A 19,359-nucleotide genomic window follows, 5' to 3' on the forward strand; every position below is an offset into this window, starting at 1 on the left:
GGGGGGGGGGGAGGGAGGGGGCGAAGCCTCTTTCTTTCTCCAAGCTGTTCCACATCTATTCGCCCATTTCACTTGCCACATCACTTCCGGATCGGTCCTCAGTTTCTGCTGCAGACCGAGTAGGGCTTCCACCCCCACCTCTCTGTTTTCCTGCCCTCCCCCCCCTCCCCCCCCCCCCCCCCCCCCCCCCGCCACTCCACTCGCCCCTTCATCATCTGGTTGCTGGGAACTTGAGCCCAGCATACCCACGCCCCTCCCCCGGCTGCTCACGGCGACTGACAATCCCCCCCCCCTCGCGTTGAGCCCTTCCTCCTCCCGCCCCCACTCGATCGCCTCGGGCAAGTCAACTTTGCCTCGCCTGCAAAGCCGCTGCTTCCACGCTCGGCGCCGTCTAAGACCCAAGCAGGCGAGTGGCAATACAAAGGCGCCGTTCCTGCCCTCCCCCGCTCACCCCCGCGGCTGCTGCCGGCTGTCTCTGAGCAGCGTGCATGCTCTGATCTGCGCTCGCTTCTTCGTTTCAGCCAGGGAGAGGGCGAGAGCGAACCCAGGGAGGCAGAAACGCCAGCCGCCCCGTCGAAGAGCCATGGCCGAGAAGAGGCAGGCGGCAGGCAAGCCCCACGAGGAAGAGGAGGAAATGCCCGCCTTCTTCAAAAACCTGGGCTCCGGCAGCCCCAAGCCCCGGCAGAAATTCTGTGGCATGTTCTGCCCGGTGGAAGGCTCCTTGGAGAACAAGACCATCGACTTCGACTCCCTTTCCGTGGGACGTGGCTCGTCGGGCAGGATCGTGGCCAAGCAGAAGGACGTGGCCCACCTGGGGTCGGAGGGTCCCTCTCTCGGCTCCTGGCAGAGCAGGAAGGGAGGGGAACCTTCTGCCGAGTTTGGGAGGAAGGTGGAAATCCGGAGGGCAACGGGAAAGGAGGCGTTGCAGAACCTGAACGACAAGGTGAGCAGGGGCGGGTAGGTGGGTCCAAGCACGCGGACCCGGGCGCTGTCGGATCGGGCTTGATCTCTCACAGGCTTGGCAGACTGACCGGGGCGGACAAAAACTGCCGGGCGGCAATCCGTATGGGCAGATGGTATGAGGGCTGCTCTGCTCTTTAGGGGATGAGGGAGGGATAAGTAGGTGTGGAAACTCCTCGGCTCCCTCCTCATGTTTTGTTCATCGGGCATTTCCTTGGGCTTTGGGCATATTTCAACCAGTGCTGTAATAGTGACTGCCACACCCTTCTGATGCAGGGCCAAGATTGTAGACATTCACTAGACAAAGGCACTCCCTGGCAAGAGGGGGCAGGGGAGAGAAATAAAAGTACTATACTTTTTATTATAGCTCTCTCCTGGGCCATGAACCTTCACTTGCCTACTCTGGAGCACTCCTGGGGATGAGATTGAACTCCTCCAGGTGTAAAACACGTTGAAAAATGGTACTGTGAGAACTTGAATCAAGGAGGGATCCTCCATCAGATCAATACTGAATCAGAGAAAGTCCGGACTGGAGTGCTCTTGGGCCAACTAGTCTACTCTACAATGTATTGTTACCCAAGAAAGTTCCAAAAACTTGGAACTGGTTCTGGTCTTGCCTCTGCTGTGGGCTCCCTGTTCTCCAGATCAAGAAAGGGTTCTTGCTGTTTTCCTTAGAAAGCAAAGCCCAAGCATCTCAGCAGCCAGATGCAGTTCTGAACCACCTGTTGGGATGGATCCTTGGAAGGAGGATGAGCATGGGAAATTGGCATGCTCTGAGTCGGAGCACCGGTGCATCAGCTCCATACTGCCTACAAGAGGTTCCCTAACCAGTGCCCACCAGAGACATTGGACTGCATGACTGTAGGGTGGGGGAAGTCTGGCTGGCAAAGATGCCACATGGTGACAGACGGGTGTGCTTACTAGCCACATCTGGAAACAATGGCGATCTAGCCTAGAACGTTCAAGGCGCATGTGTCCAGAGTCTGAGCCATGGCCTATCTGTGACGAAGAGGCCATTCCATTTTCTGTGCACTCATGTCATGGCTGGCCCTCGAGCGAAGCTCACACGCTGAATCTGAATCCACAAGGTGATGTGGCTTCAAAATCTGGGCTACTTTGGGCTGCATAGCTAGAAGTATCTCTTACACATCACATGAAGTACTAGCTCCCCTTTACTTTGCTCTGGTTAGGCTTCATCATGAGAAAGGCATCCAGTGGTGGGCATCACAGTTCAAGAATGATGCAGGCAAACTGGAAAATGTTCAGAGGAGGGCAACAGGGGTGATTCCAGGAGTGGAATCAAAGGAGGAGAGATGGAAAGAACTGGGTATGTTTAGCTTGGAGAACAGAAGACCGAGGCGAGATAGGGTAGCACTGTGCAAGTACCTGAAAGGAGGTAATGCAGAGGAGAGACACAATCCTTCTTGATCATCCCAGAGCACAGGGCACAGGATAATGGCCTGAAGTTACAGGAAGTTAGGTTCTGGCTAATCATCTGGAAGAACTTCCAGTACAACGATGGAACTCATTACTGAGGGGAAGTTATGGGTTCTCCCACCCTGAAGGCATTCAAAATGGAACTGGACAGGCATCAGATAGGAATACTTTCACTGAGCAGGAGTTGGGCCCGATGGCCTTATTGCCCCTTTCCAATGCTACTATTCTGTGCTTCCCTCTGATTTCAGGCTATTGATTTCAATGGGGTTTAGTGTGCTTACCTTGGATAGAATGGCTGGATAGAATAGTCCATGGGAGATAATTAGTAGAGACTGGTGGCTCCTATTTCAGGTGCGGGGCAGTGTATCCACTCTGGGCTTTAGCCTGAACTTTGAAGGAACTATCGATGATGCTGAACCTTATTCCTCTCCCCAAATAGGTTCATCACCCTGGATAGCTCCATTAAAGATGAAACCCAGAGTGAATGTTGGAGAAACCAGCCCCTGCTGGCAGACTTGGTCCCAAACATGGGAAAGCAGAGCACAGAGATATCTTGGCCCCTTTGGTGAAAATGGTGCGTCCACCTTCAGATGCAGACCTTTAAAGGCACTGCTCATGTTGTCGTCCGGTCGCAGAGTCACGCCTGACTCCTTGCGACCCCATGGACAACATTCCTCCAGGTTCTCCTGTCCTCCCCCATAGCCCACACCCGCCTCTCCAAGTGACCCCATCCAGCCCCCTCAGCCTCTGCCATCCCCTTCTTTTGCCTTCAAGCACTACTCATAACCAAAAAAAAACCAAAAAGTCTTGCATTTATCAGCACATTTTGGTCCCTCTTGTATGAAGGTTACCTGTGCTATTAGCAGCACCATCAGCTCCAGGTCCTGTCCTCTCCAGAGGACAACAGCAGTTTGCATCAAAAAAATCAGGGCCAGCCCTCCCATTAGGCAGAATCAAGGGTCACATCTCACACCTGACTCTGAGTGACATGAAAGGACAGCAGATTATTCATGATACTGGTGGGGTTTCTCCTTCAGGTGCCAAAATAACAGCCAGCCTCTGGTACAGTGTTCCTGCGCTGGGGTGAGGATTTGCTGGTAGGACACAAAAATGTTATCCTTGGGGAGAACAAAAGTCAGAGAGAAGATGGATAGATACCCCTCTTTCCCCAACCCCACCCCAATAACAACAGAATTTCAGGGAATTTGATTAGCAAGAGACTCAGGGCAAACAAAAGCCATACACAGGAGTTCACAATCAGACTAAAAGCAGGGATGGGATGTGGACATCTCTGTAAGTCCTCTCCACATGCGCGCGCACACACACACACACACACCCTCTAGCATTCCCATTTTGTGCAGGGTGGACTCAACGGGCAGGTCCTATTTGTGTTGCAGCCTCTGTCTGATTGGAAACCATGCTTTATCTTCTTTTTTATTATTATTTATGAAATTTATTTTATTCTAAAAATCAACAGAATAAAGGCAACAGCAAGAAGAGCACACATAATAAATCAAGATCACCAGACAAAGGAATTCACAAATTATAACTTTATTCTATAATGGATATACGTATGAATCATCTACAGCAAAATGCCTTAAGCACAAACTCATTAGCTAATGAAAGAGTAAGGTACAATTAACACCAGACATAAAGGAAGTGCATGTGTGTGCTGTTTTATGTGTATTAGACCGGAAAAAAAATAAGGCAACTACTTGGTTGGAATTTAATCAGGAGTTTGAAGAGCTTCAGCCTCGGATATAACAGGAAACCTTTAAAGTTAGGATTCCTTGTTTGCTGCACTTGCTGTGTAAGCTTAGATAAAGCCAGTCTCCCAAATTTTGTAAACTCACAGCTTTTTAGTTGGTTACTTAGTAGACTTCTAGTTACAAGGCATATATAACTTTGCAACTGTATATACATTTGCTTAAGAAGGTGCTGTATATACATTCCATGCTGGGCAGAAATTTCTCTTTGCTTCCAGGCGGATGCTCATCAGAGCCTTCTTCAGGCCTCCAAACTTAGAGTAACAGGGGATGTGGACATGGGAGTTGGTCAACTGTCCCATTTGTCATCCTCTGAGGCTTGGGAAAGCTGTATGGTGGATCAAAGGCAGTATGGTGGATCAAAGCAGGAAGAAAATGAGATCTTGGCCAGCCCCAAGTGGGTCCTGCCTAGAGCTCTTTCCTGCTAAGACAGCAGGAGGATGCTGTCTCAGCAGAAAACTGAAGCCAACGGGAGGTCTGCCAGCGCCACCACTCCTGGAGAAACTCCCCGGACTCCTAATGAAGCCTTCACAGGCTGAGAGGTTGTGAAGATAGACATTTTGCTGGGGGCTCATCCTGGGGGCTCATCCTGTCAGCCAAAGCATGACTGGGAGTAGCTAAATAAGGCACTGACTCTCCTTCCTAGGCATTAGCCTTGCCTCATCACTGCCACAACCCTTGGCTGTGCACCAGAAGGCCCAAGGCCTGAAATCACGACAGGAACTCCCACGTCTCGTGTGCACCCAAGCCCTCGCCCACCTTCGAAAGGGATAAGACAACTTCAAGGAGGTCTTTCAATGATCTCCCATCAGCCCACTGAACCACAGTAACCTGAACAGCCAGAGGTAGCAAAGCCAAGCTCTGTAGGAGGGATGCCACCTTCGTGCTGACAGCTTCCTAGAAGTATCTGGTTGGCCTTTGTGGAGCAGTGGCATGTAGGGCTGGATCAGTCTTAGCCTGGTGCCTTCCAGATGTGCTGGATGACAACCCTCCAGCTGGATTGGAGAAGGCTAGACAGAACCTTGGCTTTATCCAGTAGGGCTGTTCTCATGTTCTGAATCAGACATTGGTCACTTTTGAACATTTCATTTGCTGCCCAGACAGGATCATTCCTAACCCATTTGGTCTAAAATTAGGATTCCCCAGGCAATCAGCTGAAATGTTGGTCATGGCAAATAGAGCAGCAAAGGCATAGCTGGATCACCATGTTTATCTCACATTTTCTCTACTGTTTCTTCCCCACCTATGCTAATCACCACATAATGTAGCAAGCCTTTCTTTTTAACAAGCTTACTTTTGAAGAAATCTCTGGCTGTGTAATGTTGTTCTCTAAGAGCAGCTTATGATGCCTCAAACAAACATCTCTGGGATGTAAGCCAGAGGATATTGCAACTCCCTGCACTTTCATTTGCCATTGAAGAGCTCACATTTGCTGCTTTGAAGATAGAGGAGTTGACCCAACACCTAGCTAACTTCCAGTTTCAAAGATGAAAGTGCCTTTTGATGCTATTCTCCTGATTCAGCAGTTCCAGCCTCCTTACTAGAGCGACAGCCCAGGAGGTCTGCTGATGCACCACTGCTGTAGGTATTCCGCAATGGAGTCCTCTGAGGATCTGAATTTAAGGACGTTTTGGCAGCCATAATTTCTGCTAGGGATGTGAGAGGACTCTAAAAGGGGAATGAAAATCTGATGCATTTTCTTGACTCAGCCCTACAGAATCTGTTCTATCAAGCTTGGGCTGGTGCTGATCCAATCTATTGTAAGCCAAGTCAGGACAAGGACTGCCATTTTAAAAATTGGCCATGATTTGTGTAATATAATTTTTAATTGGGGAAATTTGTATAAAAAGTGGGTTTCCCCTCTGCAATTTGTGCAACCTGAGCTAGAGATAAGCAGTTCACTGATCCAAATTTGTGCACATGTTTTGAACAGTTTCACAGAAAAAGAAAAGAGACAATCCTGGACTTGGACCACTTTTAGCTAGAAATGTGTCAAACTCAGCTGGGTCGCTGAGCTCAAATGGCAGGATCCCTAATCTCAGTGCATGACCATGGAGAAAACACCACACTTTCTGCAGAAACTAAAGAACCAGTTCATGCAAAGATGCTATTATAACATATGTGAATGAGGGCCATTAGCCATTGAATGTCTGACCTTTAAAGTGATAAAAGGAACCATGCCCCTCACTAATTCGAAGTGGAACCATAGTGGGGAGGGTGTGGGTTTAAAGCTTTTCCTCTTTGCTGTTGTTCCAGCCTGGCTCTGCCCTTCAACCCTTGGCTCAAATAGGCACTTCCCTTCTAGAGTTAGTAAGAGAAGCAGGAGTCCAAATCCAAACAGCAATTGCCATGCAGGACAAAGGTGTAAAGTCCTCTTTCCCCCACCAGACTTTAAATTCAGATCAGGCCTCAATTTCTAGCCTTAGAAACTTAACTCAGTTTCTGGTCGTGTGAAGAGCATCACATTTAGCCCTGAAAATGTGCACATGCCTTTGTAAATATGCAGGTATCCATGGTGCTCCATGGTGGAAAACCTATTTTGGGGGTGAATTTCAGCACTGTGGATAGCTCCCATAATGCTCAGCAGTACCCGGAGGAGGGCCTTCTCTGCAGTAGCGCCCCACTTATGGAATGCGCTCCCCAGAGAGGTCCGTCTGGCGCCATCATTATTTGTTTTCCGGTGCCAGGCCAAGACCTTTTTATTTAAACGTTATTTTAATTGTTGAACTTAAATTTATTGATTTTATATCTATGCTGGATGTCTCCAGATTTTTAATGTAATTGTATAGCTATTTATTTGTATTGGAAGCTGCCCCGAGGCTTTTGAGAATGGGGTGACATATAAGTGTTCCAAATAAATAAAATGAAAGCTGTGGAAGGTAAGAAGTCGCACTGGCATAGGACTAACTACTCCTCCTTCCCTTTAGCCTCAGTTGGCGCTACCTCTTAGAAGAATAGATAAGGCTTGCTGAAACTCCTAGGCCTGATACCGAGTCAAGGTATGGGTCCATCCAACTCAGGACCTGAAACCTACATTCAGGCCATATGCTCTAACCATTTATATATGACCCTTTTCTCTTCCTCCGCCTTTTCCGGCCTTTTACTGCTTGCTCATCTGAGAAGGGTAGGTAAATCGGAAACAGGGCAAAGATCCGCGTCTCTCTGAGGGGGAACGCGCACCGACACGCTGGAAGGGCACCTGCGGAGCTGGCCGTGGTGCTAAAACGCCTCCTGCTCCAGACGCCCAGCCCACTCCACGCCTCCATCGCCTGGGGCAAAGGAATGCCGGTCACTGACTCATTGCTCTTTTGCTTTTTAAGAGGAAGTGCTTCATATTTTTCTTTTTAAGAGGCGAGCCAGTGTGGTGTAGTGGTTAAGAGCATGGGACTGGGACTCAGACGATCTGGGTTCTAGTCCCTGCTCAGCCATGGAGCCAACTGGGTGACTTTGGGCCAGTCACAGACTCTCAGCCCAACCTACCTCACAGGGTGGTTGTTGTGGGGATAAGATGGAGGAGGAGAATGATGTAAGCTGCCTTGAGCCCTTTGTAGGAAAAAGGCAGGATATACATCGCAATATAAATAAATAAATATAAATAAATCAAAAGAAAGAGCCTACCCCTGGGCAAAATGTGCATTTGCCAATTTAAAAGCATTGGTAGATGTTTATAAGCCATGACTTGATTTCAAAAAGAAATGCAGTATCACATCCTAGAGGGGAAGGTTGTGGCCAGGTGACCCATGTGCCTGCCTGGGCTGTTGATGAGCAGCTTTGAGGTCCTGCCACTGTACCTTCTTAAGAGCTCTTTACCTGCAAACCATGGAGGAAGACACCTTCAAACAGAGACTTGTCCTTTGCCAACCTGTCAAGGGGCGGGGAGTCCTCTAAAGTGGGACATATGGCCACCCTAATTCTTGTGCAGGTGCAGAGATCCAGTGGTGTGGGATGGCTTGCACCAGAGGTAAACTTATCTTCAGGCAGCGGTGGACAGAGACTGAGGTTTAGTACATCCATATTATACATCTGTACTCAATAATCAAAACTCTCTTAGCATTTTTATTGCTTTTTAAGTAAGGTTTAATAGCATCTTAGAGGAGATGGCTGTTTATAAATGGTTTTAGCAAGGGAAAAACATTTGCAAACTCCTTTCCCTGTGTGTTATTGGGGTGTGTGTGTGTGTGTGTGTGTGCGTGCGCATGCACTCTTTGATAAAACACTGCGAAAAGCAACCTAGATGCAATCAGATTTAAACTGTATCAAGGTTCTTTTGATGAGGATTTAAAAAAACTCTTCACCCATACGTATACTCCCACTGAAAATAACTTGAGCAAAAAGAAATGAAATATACCTTTCCTGGGCAAGGTCTTTGGATGTGTAGCAGCACTCAGCTCCTGGCACTCTTGGAGGACTTTGATTATCTAGATCCATTTCAAGGAATCGAGGCTGGGTTGAGGCCTGGAAACAGCCTTGGTTGCCCTGTGTGATGACCTGCGTGGAGACAGAAACCTGTTGAGTGTGACCCTGTTGATACTTAAGGCTCTCTTGGTGGCTTTTGATACTTTCAGCCATCATATCCTGAATGTGTCTGAGTAGATAATGCTACTTGGATGGAGGATGGATTGCTCCAGAAATGGGTGCTTGGGGAATATTGCTTGGTCTCATGGCTCTCCAGGCTGCTATTTGCCCCACATTCTTTTAACACCTATATGAAACCACCAAGTGGGGTAATCTGGGGGTTTGGAGCTGATGACATGAAGCTCTTCTCCTTTTCATCGGGTGCAACTGTGGATGTACTGAATCAGTGCCAGTGACAGGCTGAGTCCAGGCAAGACTGAGGTTCTGATCTAGATGGGAGTACATGCCTCTTAAAGGAACAGATTCATAGCTTGGGAGTCTTGGGAGTCATTTGTGACTCAGGGGGACTCAGATGCCTGGAGAACCTCCCACCAGCTTTGGCTGGTAGGCCAGACCTGCCTCTACCTGGACAGGGCTGAGCTTGTTTCAGTAATCTATGTGCTGGTAATCTTTCACATAGATTACTGCTCAGTGGCCTTTTCAGAGACACCCACCCCCCTTTGGGCATCAAGTTAAGACTGCCCTATTTTCCGAGGCATCTAATGACATTTAAGGGTATTCAAAGGCATGATGGGCATTTATGTCCACTGTTCTTAACAGATCCAGTTTGTATTCATGTGGTTTTAGCTGTAAAGTGGTTTTCAGATGTTGTGTATTGGGGAAAATGTATGCTGCTTTTATTGTACTTGTGATCTGTGATTTTATGGCTGGCTGTAAACTGCCCAGAGAGCTTTGGTTATTGGGTATCATGTGAATGAATGAATAAATAAAAAATAAGAAAAACCATGAAAGTAAAATAGCCAGAATGGTAGTGTATTTAGAATATTATATGCAATTCTGGTCAGTCTATGAATTATAGAATTATAAGGTTGGAAGAATCTTGGAATCGGCTGGTCCAGCCACTGTGCTCTCTCCACCAATAAGGGCAGGGGCATTGCAGCTGCGGCATCCGAGCTGATTACTGTCCAGCCTCTCCATAAATCTCAGCGAAAGGGAGCCCACCACCCAAATATAGGCCATTTCCTTGTCACAAAACCCTTACACTTAGGAATTTCCATGTTTAGCCAAAAAATTGGCTTTCTGACAATTTCCATGGTTAGTTCTATTCCTGTGCTCTGCAGCAGGTCAGAATGAGTCTGCTCTACAGCACTGAGCAGGGAAAGCAACGGCCAAAAAGGCTTAAGAGGTTGCAACAACCTGCCTTTCAAGAAAGGTTAACCTCTGTGGAGTCTCCAGGTTTGAAGCAGAGAGGAAGAGACAGGAGTAAAGTAGAATGTGGAAAAGTTTTATGGAATTATGGATGGAGCAGAGCAAGTGGGTAGTTTCTGCCTTCCTCTCTTTCATTGCTAGAATCCTGAGTGCCCCAAGGAAGTGGATTGGCATTCTGGACTGACGAAAGAAAGTACTGCTTCACATGCCACTGAATTGGCTTGTGGGATTTGCTACTATGGTAAGATATCATGCTAGCCGTTGGCTTGGGTGACATTCAAAACCAATTAGATAAACTCGCAGTAGTGAAGGAAAAGAGGTTTATTTCTGGCAATAATTGATGGTGCATTAGCAGAACCTCCCTTGTTCAAAAGTGCAATACCAGTGCAGGAAACCCATCATCTTCATCGGCTGCTTATGGCCTTCTGGACACTGGGAACAAGATTCCAGAGTTGATGGGCAATTGGTCTGGTCCAGCAGGGCGAGCTTAGAGGTCTTACACAACTGGGATCCACAACAGACTCCTGCAGTGTGGAATGCAGCGCTCAGGAGTTCCTGATGCTCAACTCCGTTCCATTCCATTCTCTCTCCTCGGGTTTTTTTGTCTCTCCCCAGCAACCCATGCTTGGTCTCTGAGCATTCTCTGTCCTCGCTCAGCTGCCTTTTGTTCTGCAAACCTTGACCTTCGCTCAAGCCTGCTGAGATGTGGATGGTGCTGATTTAGCCACCGAAAGTGTTGCCCCCGAAAATCTGAACAACAGAAGTAAAAGGCCACGAGACGGGCCAGAGTAGGGCAGATAATTCTCACTGATCTTTTTAGCAACTTCTAAGTCAGCCCTGCAATGCAGGTTTGTCTTGCTCCACTGTGTGTAAAAGTTTATCTTAGTAAACTTAGTAAAGTCTTTCCCCACCCTTCTGGCCACTTTAATGAGAGCTGGGTATGACATTTGTGCCAGCAAATGTACATCTGTGTACACCCGAAGAACATGTATCCCAAGCTATAAATATCAAGTGCAGACTCAAAATGGATAAAGACACACAACTCTTAATTATACATACAATGAAGCAGGCAGTACTTAGCATGTGAGCTGTCTGGAAATCGTTGAAGTCCATGGAAGTGGGTATTGGAGAGAGCCAGTCTTTGCAGTGCCAGCAGCCGAGATCACAATATAATTTTAATGACACAGCACAATTCATAAATGTTCTTTTACTGAAGGCATGGCCAGATGGATTTAGGAATCCCCAAGGCACTTGTGGAATAGGGCTTGTAATGCCTATCCCGGTCTCTTCTATAGAGCAGAAATAAAAATGGAAACATTCATTTAAAAAATAAAGGCTCCTGCCCTACGTAATTATAAAGAAAAGTATGGGATGATGTGGAAAGGCTGGACAAGTGAGGGAGAAGGCTGTTCAGTCCTCCAAGTTCAGCACTGTAGAGAAGTTGATTAATGCTGCTCTGGGTCAAACGTGTCAGCAGGTCTTTGCATTTGAGGTTTTATGGCCTGTGCTACTGCTGCTTTCACGCAGACCGTGCCTCCGGGCATCGGGGGTTCCATCTGAAAAGCAAAGGCACATTCAGTGATCTCGGAGACTGAGGGAGTCGAGGGGAACCCAACTCTGCAAGGGAGGAATCCTTTGCAATATAAAGGGCTAGGAGAGCCAGTGTTCCAGCACAACTTTCCCTTGGAGGTAACACCAGAGGACCACCGAAATGCACTGGGCAAGAGTGGCCAGTAGCAAGAGGCTCCTAGAAGGGACCCACTCGCTACCCTAAAGCCTGTCCTACCCAAGCCAAGAGAAGAAGCAAGAACCTCTGTAGGCCTTGGCTTGATCCTGAGGCAGAGGCGAGCGAATGGGCCAGCGCAGCGGTGCGAAGGAGGTGCGTTTACTTACAGAAAGCAGATGATTTAATTCCAGGTAAACGTGCCTAAGTTTGCAGGGTAAGAGTGCAGAAGGAACTGGTTCGTACATGCACTGGCATCCTTCCATGTCCTTTCCCTTGATTGCTCGACAGAGAGGCACACGCTGAGCTGAATGTGTGGAGCAGCATTCTGTTTCAGTTCCCATCACAGGATATAGGGCCTAGGGCTGAGAGACCCCTGGCAAGGGGACCTCTCTTGGCCCCCAGCCATATTGTTGGTTGTCCAGGCTGCGGGCTTCACTAGGCTCCTTTCTAAATTTCCCAGAGCACTGTATGGGAATCTAAAATGGTGGTTCATAGCCACTAGCCTCTTCCACAGGGTGGATACGTGTGAGTTCTAGGCGCCTGGTTAGCTGACAAGGCCTATTTGAGTACAATGCCCAGATATTTGTCCCCAGACGTGGCTGTCCCCTCCCTGAATGGATTTTCAGCATTCTATGAAGTCTTTTTCCCACCTTGGACACACGTTGGGTTTGATTCATACTTTCCCCCCAAAGTATGTTCCCCTCAACTGTTTTATTTTACTGTATTTTGTCCTGTGAAAGAATGTCTGTGATTTAGCATGTTAGAATACATCGATGCATCCTATAAATTAAATAATGTGGTTGTAAGATGACTCCGAGAGGTCCTCCATGGGCTGAAACGGTTTAACACATTAGAAACACACTGACAAAATGCATAAGAAACTGTGGTCTGTGGTCTGTTGAATACTGGAGTAGCTAGAGGGCACAGCTCCATGGGAAAGCGAACCTCTTGCTCCTCCTCAGCCTCACCAGACTTACGTGGGTTGCTGTGAAGACCAAGTGGAGAGGAGAAGACCTCACAGGAGGGAAAAGTGGGATATAAATGCAATGGCTACCGCCACCACCCATCTCCAATTCCTCTGCTTTCAGCCGTAGTATATCAGGGGTGAACAGTCTCATCTCTAAAGGCAGGAACCAGTCCAGATCTCTCGCAAGAACTATCAACCCTTTCCTGGCGACCTGGCGGACAGAGAAGGAAAAGTGGCTGCAGGAAATGTGGTGCTGGCACAGGGACTGAGAACCAAGGGACAATGTGGTATGTTCACTCCTGCAGCGGCTCCCAAACGGTGTTCCATGTAACCCTCAGGTTCTGCAAAAGCCTCGTGTGGGTTCCATGGAAAATCTCTAAAATAACATTTAAAATGGATTTTAAAATGAAACCACATGAGGCCAACTATTCAATTGCCACTTGGTGTCCAAGTAGCAAACAAGAAAATGCATCATGTCATTTGGTTCCTAGGACTCGATTGTGTAGTGTTCAGAATAATCGAAAGAATTCATTTGGGATAGGATCATATAATTGTCATATTAAATTGTTTTCTCTTTCTCTCCAAACCTACTATGTTATGCAAAGCACTCAGGCAGTAAGAGCAGATGAAAGAAGGAAGAACGTTGTGGGTTCACAATGCTTAGTAAAACTCAGGCATAGAGTTAGAGATCCATGGGGGAAAATGTCTTCAGAAAGGTTCCATGGCCAAAAAAGTTTGGGAACTGCTGCGCCACTGGCTACAGTCTCACCTACAGATGTCACATACCCCCGAAGGAATTCACCTGGACACGTGGCTCTTGATAAGGGGTGCCCACCTCTGCAGTACATCCAGGCCAGGCTTGTATCCCACAGCTTGTCCTGGCTGCCACAGGGCAGAAAGAGTTCCATGCGGAGCATGAGCTGGCTGGATGAATGGAGAGATCTGCATCCTTGTGCAAAGCCCCTTCCAAAGTACGCGTTCTGGGGAAGGTGGTGGGTACGGATCACTCCATCTTTTCTCTGCTGGCCCAATTGGTGGAAGGCATTTCATGAAAGCCTTGCTGGCCAATATGGCTCTTTCTGTCCTCCATGGTAGACGCGAGAGTGCAGGCTCTGTGCAAACGACTAGCCTCTTTCACTGGCTGGTTTAAAAAAGACAAAAACTTTCTTGCACTTATGTATAAAGCTGAGTATGGTCTATTCCACGTAAATAGAATCTTTGTTCTTTTAATAGAGTCTTTGGCACTGCTTTGCTCCCTGAAACGGTTTTTTCTGGTGTTATCCCTAAATGAATGAAGTGTGTGTGTGTGCACGGTTAATTTTGCCTGGCCAGCCATCTCTTGAATATTGAAAAGTGATAAACATGCACGTGTGAACCAACCAGCCTGGCCCCAGATGCACAAGCCACGCTTTGAAAACGGCACACGGTTCCCTTTTCATGCCGCTTCAGCTGCCTTAAGCTTATGTGAGCTAAAAGGCGACTGAAGAGGGTTCATCGATAATTTAACGATATAATCTGCAATTTCAGTTCTATTTCAGGAGAGGCACAAATATGATGTTTCGGGGCGGGGACCCAACATTAAATCACTGATGAGGAAAACCACTGGCAGACTTTTCAAACGATCTCTCCCTATGTGCAAAGGGATGGTCTCGCTAGAAATGCTCCACCACAGCCAGCCAGCCAGCCGCTTTCTTCGGAGGAAATCGTTTCCGGCTGCCAAACGCAAACAATACCTTTGCAGCCCCGCTCGCGGGTCCCGCAGCCGCACCTCGTGCCGCTGCAGCTGCGAGCCGAGCCGGGCGCTGGCAGACCGACGCTTCTCTTCTCCTGACCTCGGCAGCGAAGACAAGGGAAGAGCCATTCCTCCACCCGCCTGTCTGGCTGGCAGGGACAGGGCGTGGGCAGCCGCTTCGCAGCAGCAGCGGCGGCGGCGCAGACTGCAGAGGCTCTGCCCGCTTTTCCCCCCCGAAGCCAAAGCAGTGCGGGGCCAAATCCGGTGCCGCCGCACCAGCCCGCGTGTGTGCACGCGAATGTGACTTAGAGGTACGGAAGAGCAGCGACTCGGCGGCGCTCGCGGGGCCCTTTTTCTGCCAGCAGCCTCGGGCAGCGGCATTTGGAAGCAACCTTGCAAAGATGAAAGGAAGCCCCGCCCCTTGGCTGCTCGCTCGCACTGCAGCCTCTCCCTGCAGCCCGAGCGGGAGCAGCCGCGGCGGCAGCGACGTTGCTCGTTAGCTCTGCCTTCCACCTCACGGAGAGCGCCAAAGGCTGCAGCCCCGCGTTCAGTGGCTCCTTCATTGCGCCACTTTACATGTTACCGCTCGGCTCGCTTGCGATTGCACGGCAGCTGGCCCTGATTTGCATACCACGGGCAGTCGCAGCCAATCGCGGCTGGAAGCAGGACGGCCCGCTCTCTAAGGAGCACAAGGGTGTGGCACGTCGCGCAGGCGCAGCGCGGCCTTCCTTGTGCTGGGGCTTTGATTGCCGTAGCGAGGATTCTCTCTCGCGTCTGCTCCTCCTCCGCCACTTGCCTTAAGACTGGGCTGGGTTTGGAGCAGAGGGAAGAAAAGGCGCCGCGCGAAGATCGCGATCCTTCTTCCTGCGATTTTTTTTTTTTGCCAGGCGGCAGGGCCAAGCATCTCCGTTGTTATTTCTTGCAAATACGAAGCTACAGCAGCAATCCCCCCCGCACAAAACTCTTTCGCATCCCTATTTGCTTGCTTTCTTTTTTCAAATTGTTCTGCTTTTTTCCCTCCAAGTTTTGCAACAGAATCCAGAGCAAGGCCGGGCGTTTTTTTTCTTTGAGTGGGGGTTGGCGTGGGATCTGTTCCCCAGGAGCGACCGAGATGTCTTACCAAGGAAAGAAAAATATTCCACGCATTACGGTGAGTTGCAAGCCGTGCCGATGGTCAAAGCGTGGGAAGCGGGCGGTGGTGGCGGTGGTGGGATGGCGGCGATGTGCATCAAATCCTTTGTGTGTGTGTGTGTGTCATGTGTGTTTGGGGGGGTGGGGTAAAAAAAAGGCGTGCAGGCAAAGGGAAACAAGCGCGCCAAACCTGCAGGCTCGGATTAGAATAAATAACATTAAATCAAACAAACAAAATGGTCGTGGGAGCGGGAAACCAAGCAATGTTGGTACAGGAACAATGGTTGCTTGGAAGTTGCATAGCGGATGCAGATCCTGAAGCCGCTGGCGTCTCTCTCGCTCTCTCTCTGCTGTTTTGTCCGCCTAAAAGATGCTTCACGTCGGTGGCCCGGATCTTTGCAAACGGACGGCCGCTTTCATAAGACACGCGTCTGGAAAGCGTAGGGCGACAGAGCTGTCCCATGACTGCCCGCTCAGGCTGGGCGGGTTTCATAACCCCTGCAGATCGCTCCTTTTGGATCTTCCCTGAAGGTCTGTTCGCTGGTCTTGTTTTTAAAAAAAGGGGGGAGGGCAGGACAGCAGCCCTTCAGCCCCCCCCAAATCTGGCTTTGCATAGCGGTTCTGTGTAGGGGATCTCCGATGCGAAAGGATGGAGATGGGTGATGGTGCGTACGCGCCCTGCGGTGGCGGCGAGGCGGGGAAGTCTATTTTTAATGCTATGCCTTGAAACAGGGATTTTGCCGCCGGGGGAGGGGGCATAACGCCAGTGCCCCTGGTGGGTGGGAGCTTCGTGAGACTTGCCCCAGCCTCTGCCCCTCGCTGGGTGTGGGTGCGGGGAAGGGCCGTGGGGAGATTTCTGGGCCTCGGATTCATTTCCCCCCCGCCCCCCGCCCCTCACACATTGGAAGTGGGGCTCGCAGAACAAGGCTTGCTTTTTCCCCGGCGGAGGTAATGGCGCTCGCTCTGGCTAGATGAGCAGATGGGAGCTGGCTGGCTCCCTTCATCTTTGTACTTCTTCCCTCGCGAGCAAACAATGTTGAGATGAGGGGTGGGGTGGAGAAGAAAAGAATGGCTCTTTATTGGTACGGGAGACCCCCGCCCTCTGCTCCACATTTGCACCCACCCGATTTTTCCAGCTCTTTAAGGACAAAATAGGGTATAATTCTGTTCTGGAAGGGTCCCCCCCCAATCATTCAGGATGTCCCGCCTCTGTTTCTGTTGGATCCTAAGGGAGAAGAAAGAGAACAGTTATATAAAAGTCGGTGTCCATTAATATGGGACTCACTTGCCATGCAGGAATCAGGGATAGTAGCCGGATCATAACAGACCTTCGTGGAAGATGTCACCTAATATATTGCAGTGAGGTGCCCTAGCTGGTGAGAGTCTTAATTTTAGCTGTCACATCACTAATGACTAATAACTAGTTTGTCGGTAGACAAACTCAGGGCAAATCTTCTGCTACCAAGCCTTTTTCTTAGAGTATTCAAACTGAGGGCGTGTGAATGGGTTTTTTATTTTTATTTTTGAGAAGCACCTCCAACTGCTTCCTTGGACAGCAGTCTTCTTACATAAACCAGCTCATTATATACATTGGTGGAGTCGGTAGAAGCTACTCAGCGAATGTGTATTTTCTTGCCAAATCTTAATCCAAACGCTTGGAAGACGAAGTATTTAGATCTATGAAAGGTTGTGCTATATAGCTGGTTAACCACAATGCAGGCCTTCAGATGCACGGTCTGTTTGGTTGCTCGCTTCCTTTTTGATCAAGGGGTACTGATCTTGGCAAAGGGATGCTGGCAATAGAGAGAAAGAGGGCAAATCAGTAGGATCTAGTTCTTTTCGGTGCATCTGCCTAGAATAACTCTGCAGGGTTAATGGTGTTACAACAATGGAAAAGAACTGAAGCACGTGATTCAGCAGAGGGCAATTTTGCCAGAAGCAACACTTCTGCATCCAACAATTAACAGACTCGTGGCACTGTGATGCCTGGATTGGGTTTGAAATGCATTTTGCCTAGCGATCTTCTGCTTCTCAACTCCGTAATTTATATTTAATCTTAACTTGCAATGGGGATGGAAGGGTGCATTTTTCTGTTCATTGTCTTCTTCACTATAGATCTGGCTTTGCTCTCTTGTTCGCTTCTTTTATTTCTCTAAACTTGCCATGACTACATTTTGGAGAGACTCAGCTGGTCTTATCCCCTGTCCTACAGTCATTACTCAGTTGCTGGTTACGACCCACTGGTTGAAGGCCAGTGGTCTAGCTCATCCCCTTGGAACCGGGCATTCATCAGAAATCCCAACACCCTAGCTTGTTTAATTCAGATTAACAGTGTATATATGCCTTTCTGTGAGATGCCATGTCGAATGATGCTTGGAGATGCCCAGAAGGCAACCTTGATCTTAAATAGCATTGAGTGGCTGATCCTGGAGAAAAGGAAACTGAGACAAGACAAGACAGTCCTTTCCAAAGGCATGATACGTTGTCTTATAGAAGAGGACAAAGTTCAGTTCTTTGCTGCCACACAGAGCAAGACTAGATCTAATGAGTTTAAATGAGGTTTCAAATGAACATTAGGAGAAACTTTGCAATGGTAACATCAGTTTGGCAGTGGAAGCCATTAGCCAGGTGGGTGGTGCTCTCTCATTGGAAGTCTTCAGGAAGAGATTAGACAACAGTCTCTTGGTGATACATAAGCGCTGGGTTTCCTGGGTTGAGCATGGGGTTTGACTGGATGGCCCACCCAGCCCTCTTTCAAGACTATGACTCTCAGTCAGGCTTGCTGTGTCCAGCTGCTTCTGGGGAGGCATGTCTTAGGACTGAAGTCTGCCGAAACAGCTCTAGAACCATAGCAGTGGTAGCCAGTCTTTCTGGCAAAGGGGTCAGAAATCGGGTGTGTGAGAGTCAGGTATACAGACCACCTTTGCCTTGAGTTGGAGCTGCTGCTGAAGAAGGTCCCTGCACAGAGCTAAAGAAGGAGGCGAGAGCAGACCTGGATCTCCGTTGAGCCCAGAGATTCCTTCTGGGCAGGTTCAGAGGCCAAAATGAAGGAGCGCTTACATCCTTATATGCCCAGCCGCCCCCTGAGATCGGCGGGAGAGGCCCTTCTCCGGGAGCCCTCCATGGAAGAAGTTAGGAGGGTGGTTACTCGGAGGAGGGCTTTCTCTGCGGTGGCGCCTAAGTTATGGAATGCGCTCCCCAGAGAGGTCCGCCTGGCGCCGTCGTTATTTGTTTTTCGGCGCCAGGCGAAGACCTTTTTATTTAAGCAGTATTTTAAATGTTAATATTATTGAATTTTATTTGGCCAGGGCGGCTTGTTTTATAGTGTATGTTTTATATTATATATTTGTATTTTATTGTATGTATTTTAAAATGTTATTTTATTTTTTTGTTGTAAGCCGCCCCGAGGCTTCGGCGAATGGGGCGGCATAAAAATGTTTTAATAAATAAATAAATAAAATAATAAATAAAATCCCCCGCTCTTTAGGCCACTGCAGGCATTTGTTTCATCCATATTTGGTAGGTCAGCCTTCTCCAGCCTGGTGGCCTTCAGAGGCATTTGGACCGCGGGTCCCAGAATTCCCACCCAGCAGGGCCATTGGCCCGGCATTCAGGTTGTTGCTATCCAAATGCGTCCGGAAGGCACAAGGTGGGGGAAGTCTGCTGTATGTAAAGATAAGGAAATCTACAATTCTGTATCCTGTAAGATTATGGAAACACACCAGAAGCCCAGTTCTAAACTCAAACATATTTGAGAATTTTGTTTTGAGGCCAGGGCAGGGATGCACCAATGCACTCGCTAGCTCACCCCTGGTGAGTACATCTTTTCTTCCGGAGGAACAAGCTTGGTGTAAAA

General features: G+C 48.7%; 1 protein-coding gene across 2 annotated transcripts in view; it reads left to right on the forward strand.

Annotated features, from left to right (window-relative positions):
* Positions 1–583: 583 nt before the first annotated feature.
* Positions 584–19,359, forward strand: part of DPYSL2 (dihydropyrimidinase like 2) — an 83,889-nt gene continuing 65,113 nt past the window's right edge. The window contains exon 1 of one of the 2 annotated variants that reach the window (XM_044437646.1): positions 584–943. In XM_044437646.1, the coding sequence (XP_044293581.1) occupies positions 584–943 (360 nt within the window). Of the gene's footprint in view, positions 944–15,181; positions 15,523–19,359 lie in introns of those variants that run through there. The other variant, XM_044437647.1, reaches the window with a different exon arrangement.

The sequence above is a fragment of the Varanus komodoensis genome, unplaced genomic scaffold (assembly GCF_004798865.1).
Source record: "Varanus komodoensis strain SLA01 unplaced genomic scaffold, ASM479886v1 scaffold30, whole genome shotgun sequence".
Taxonomy (NCBI): domain Eukaryota; kingdom Metazoa; phylum Chordata; class Lepidosauria; order Squamata; family Varanidae; genus Varanus; species Varanus komodoensis.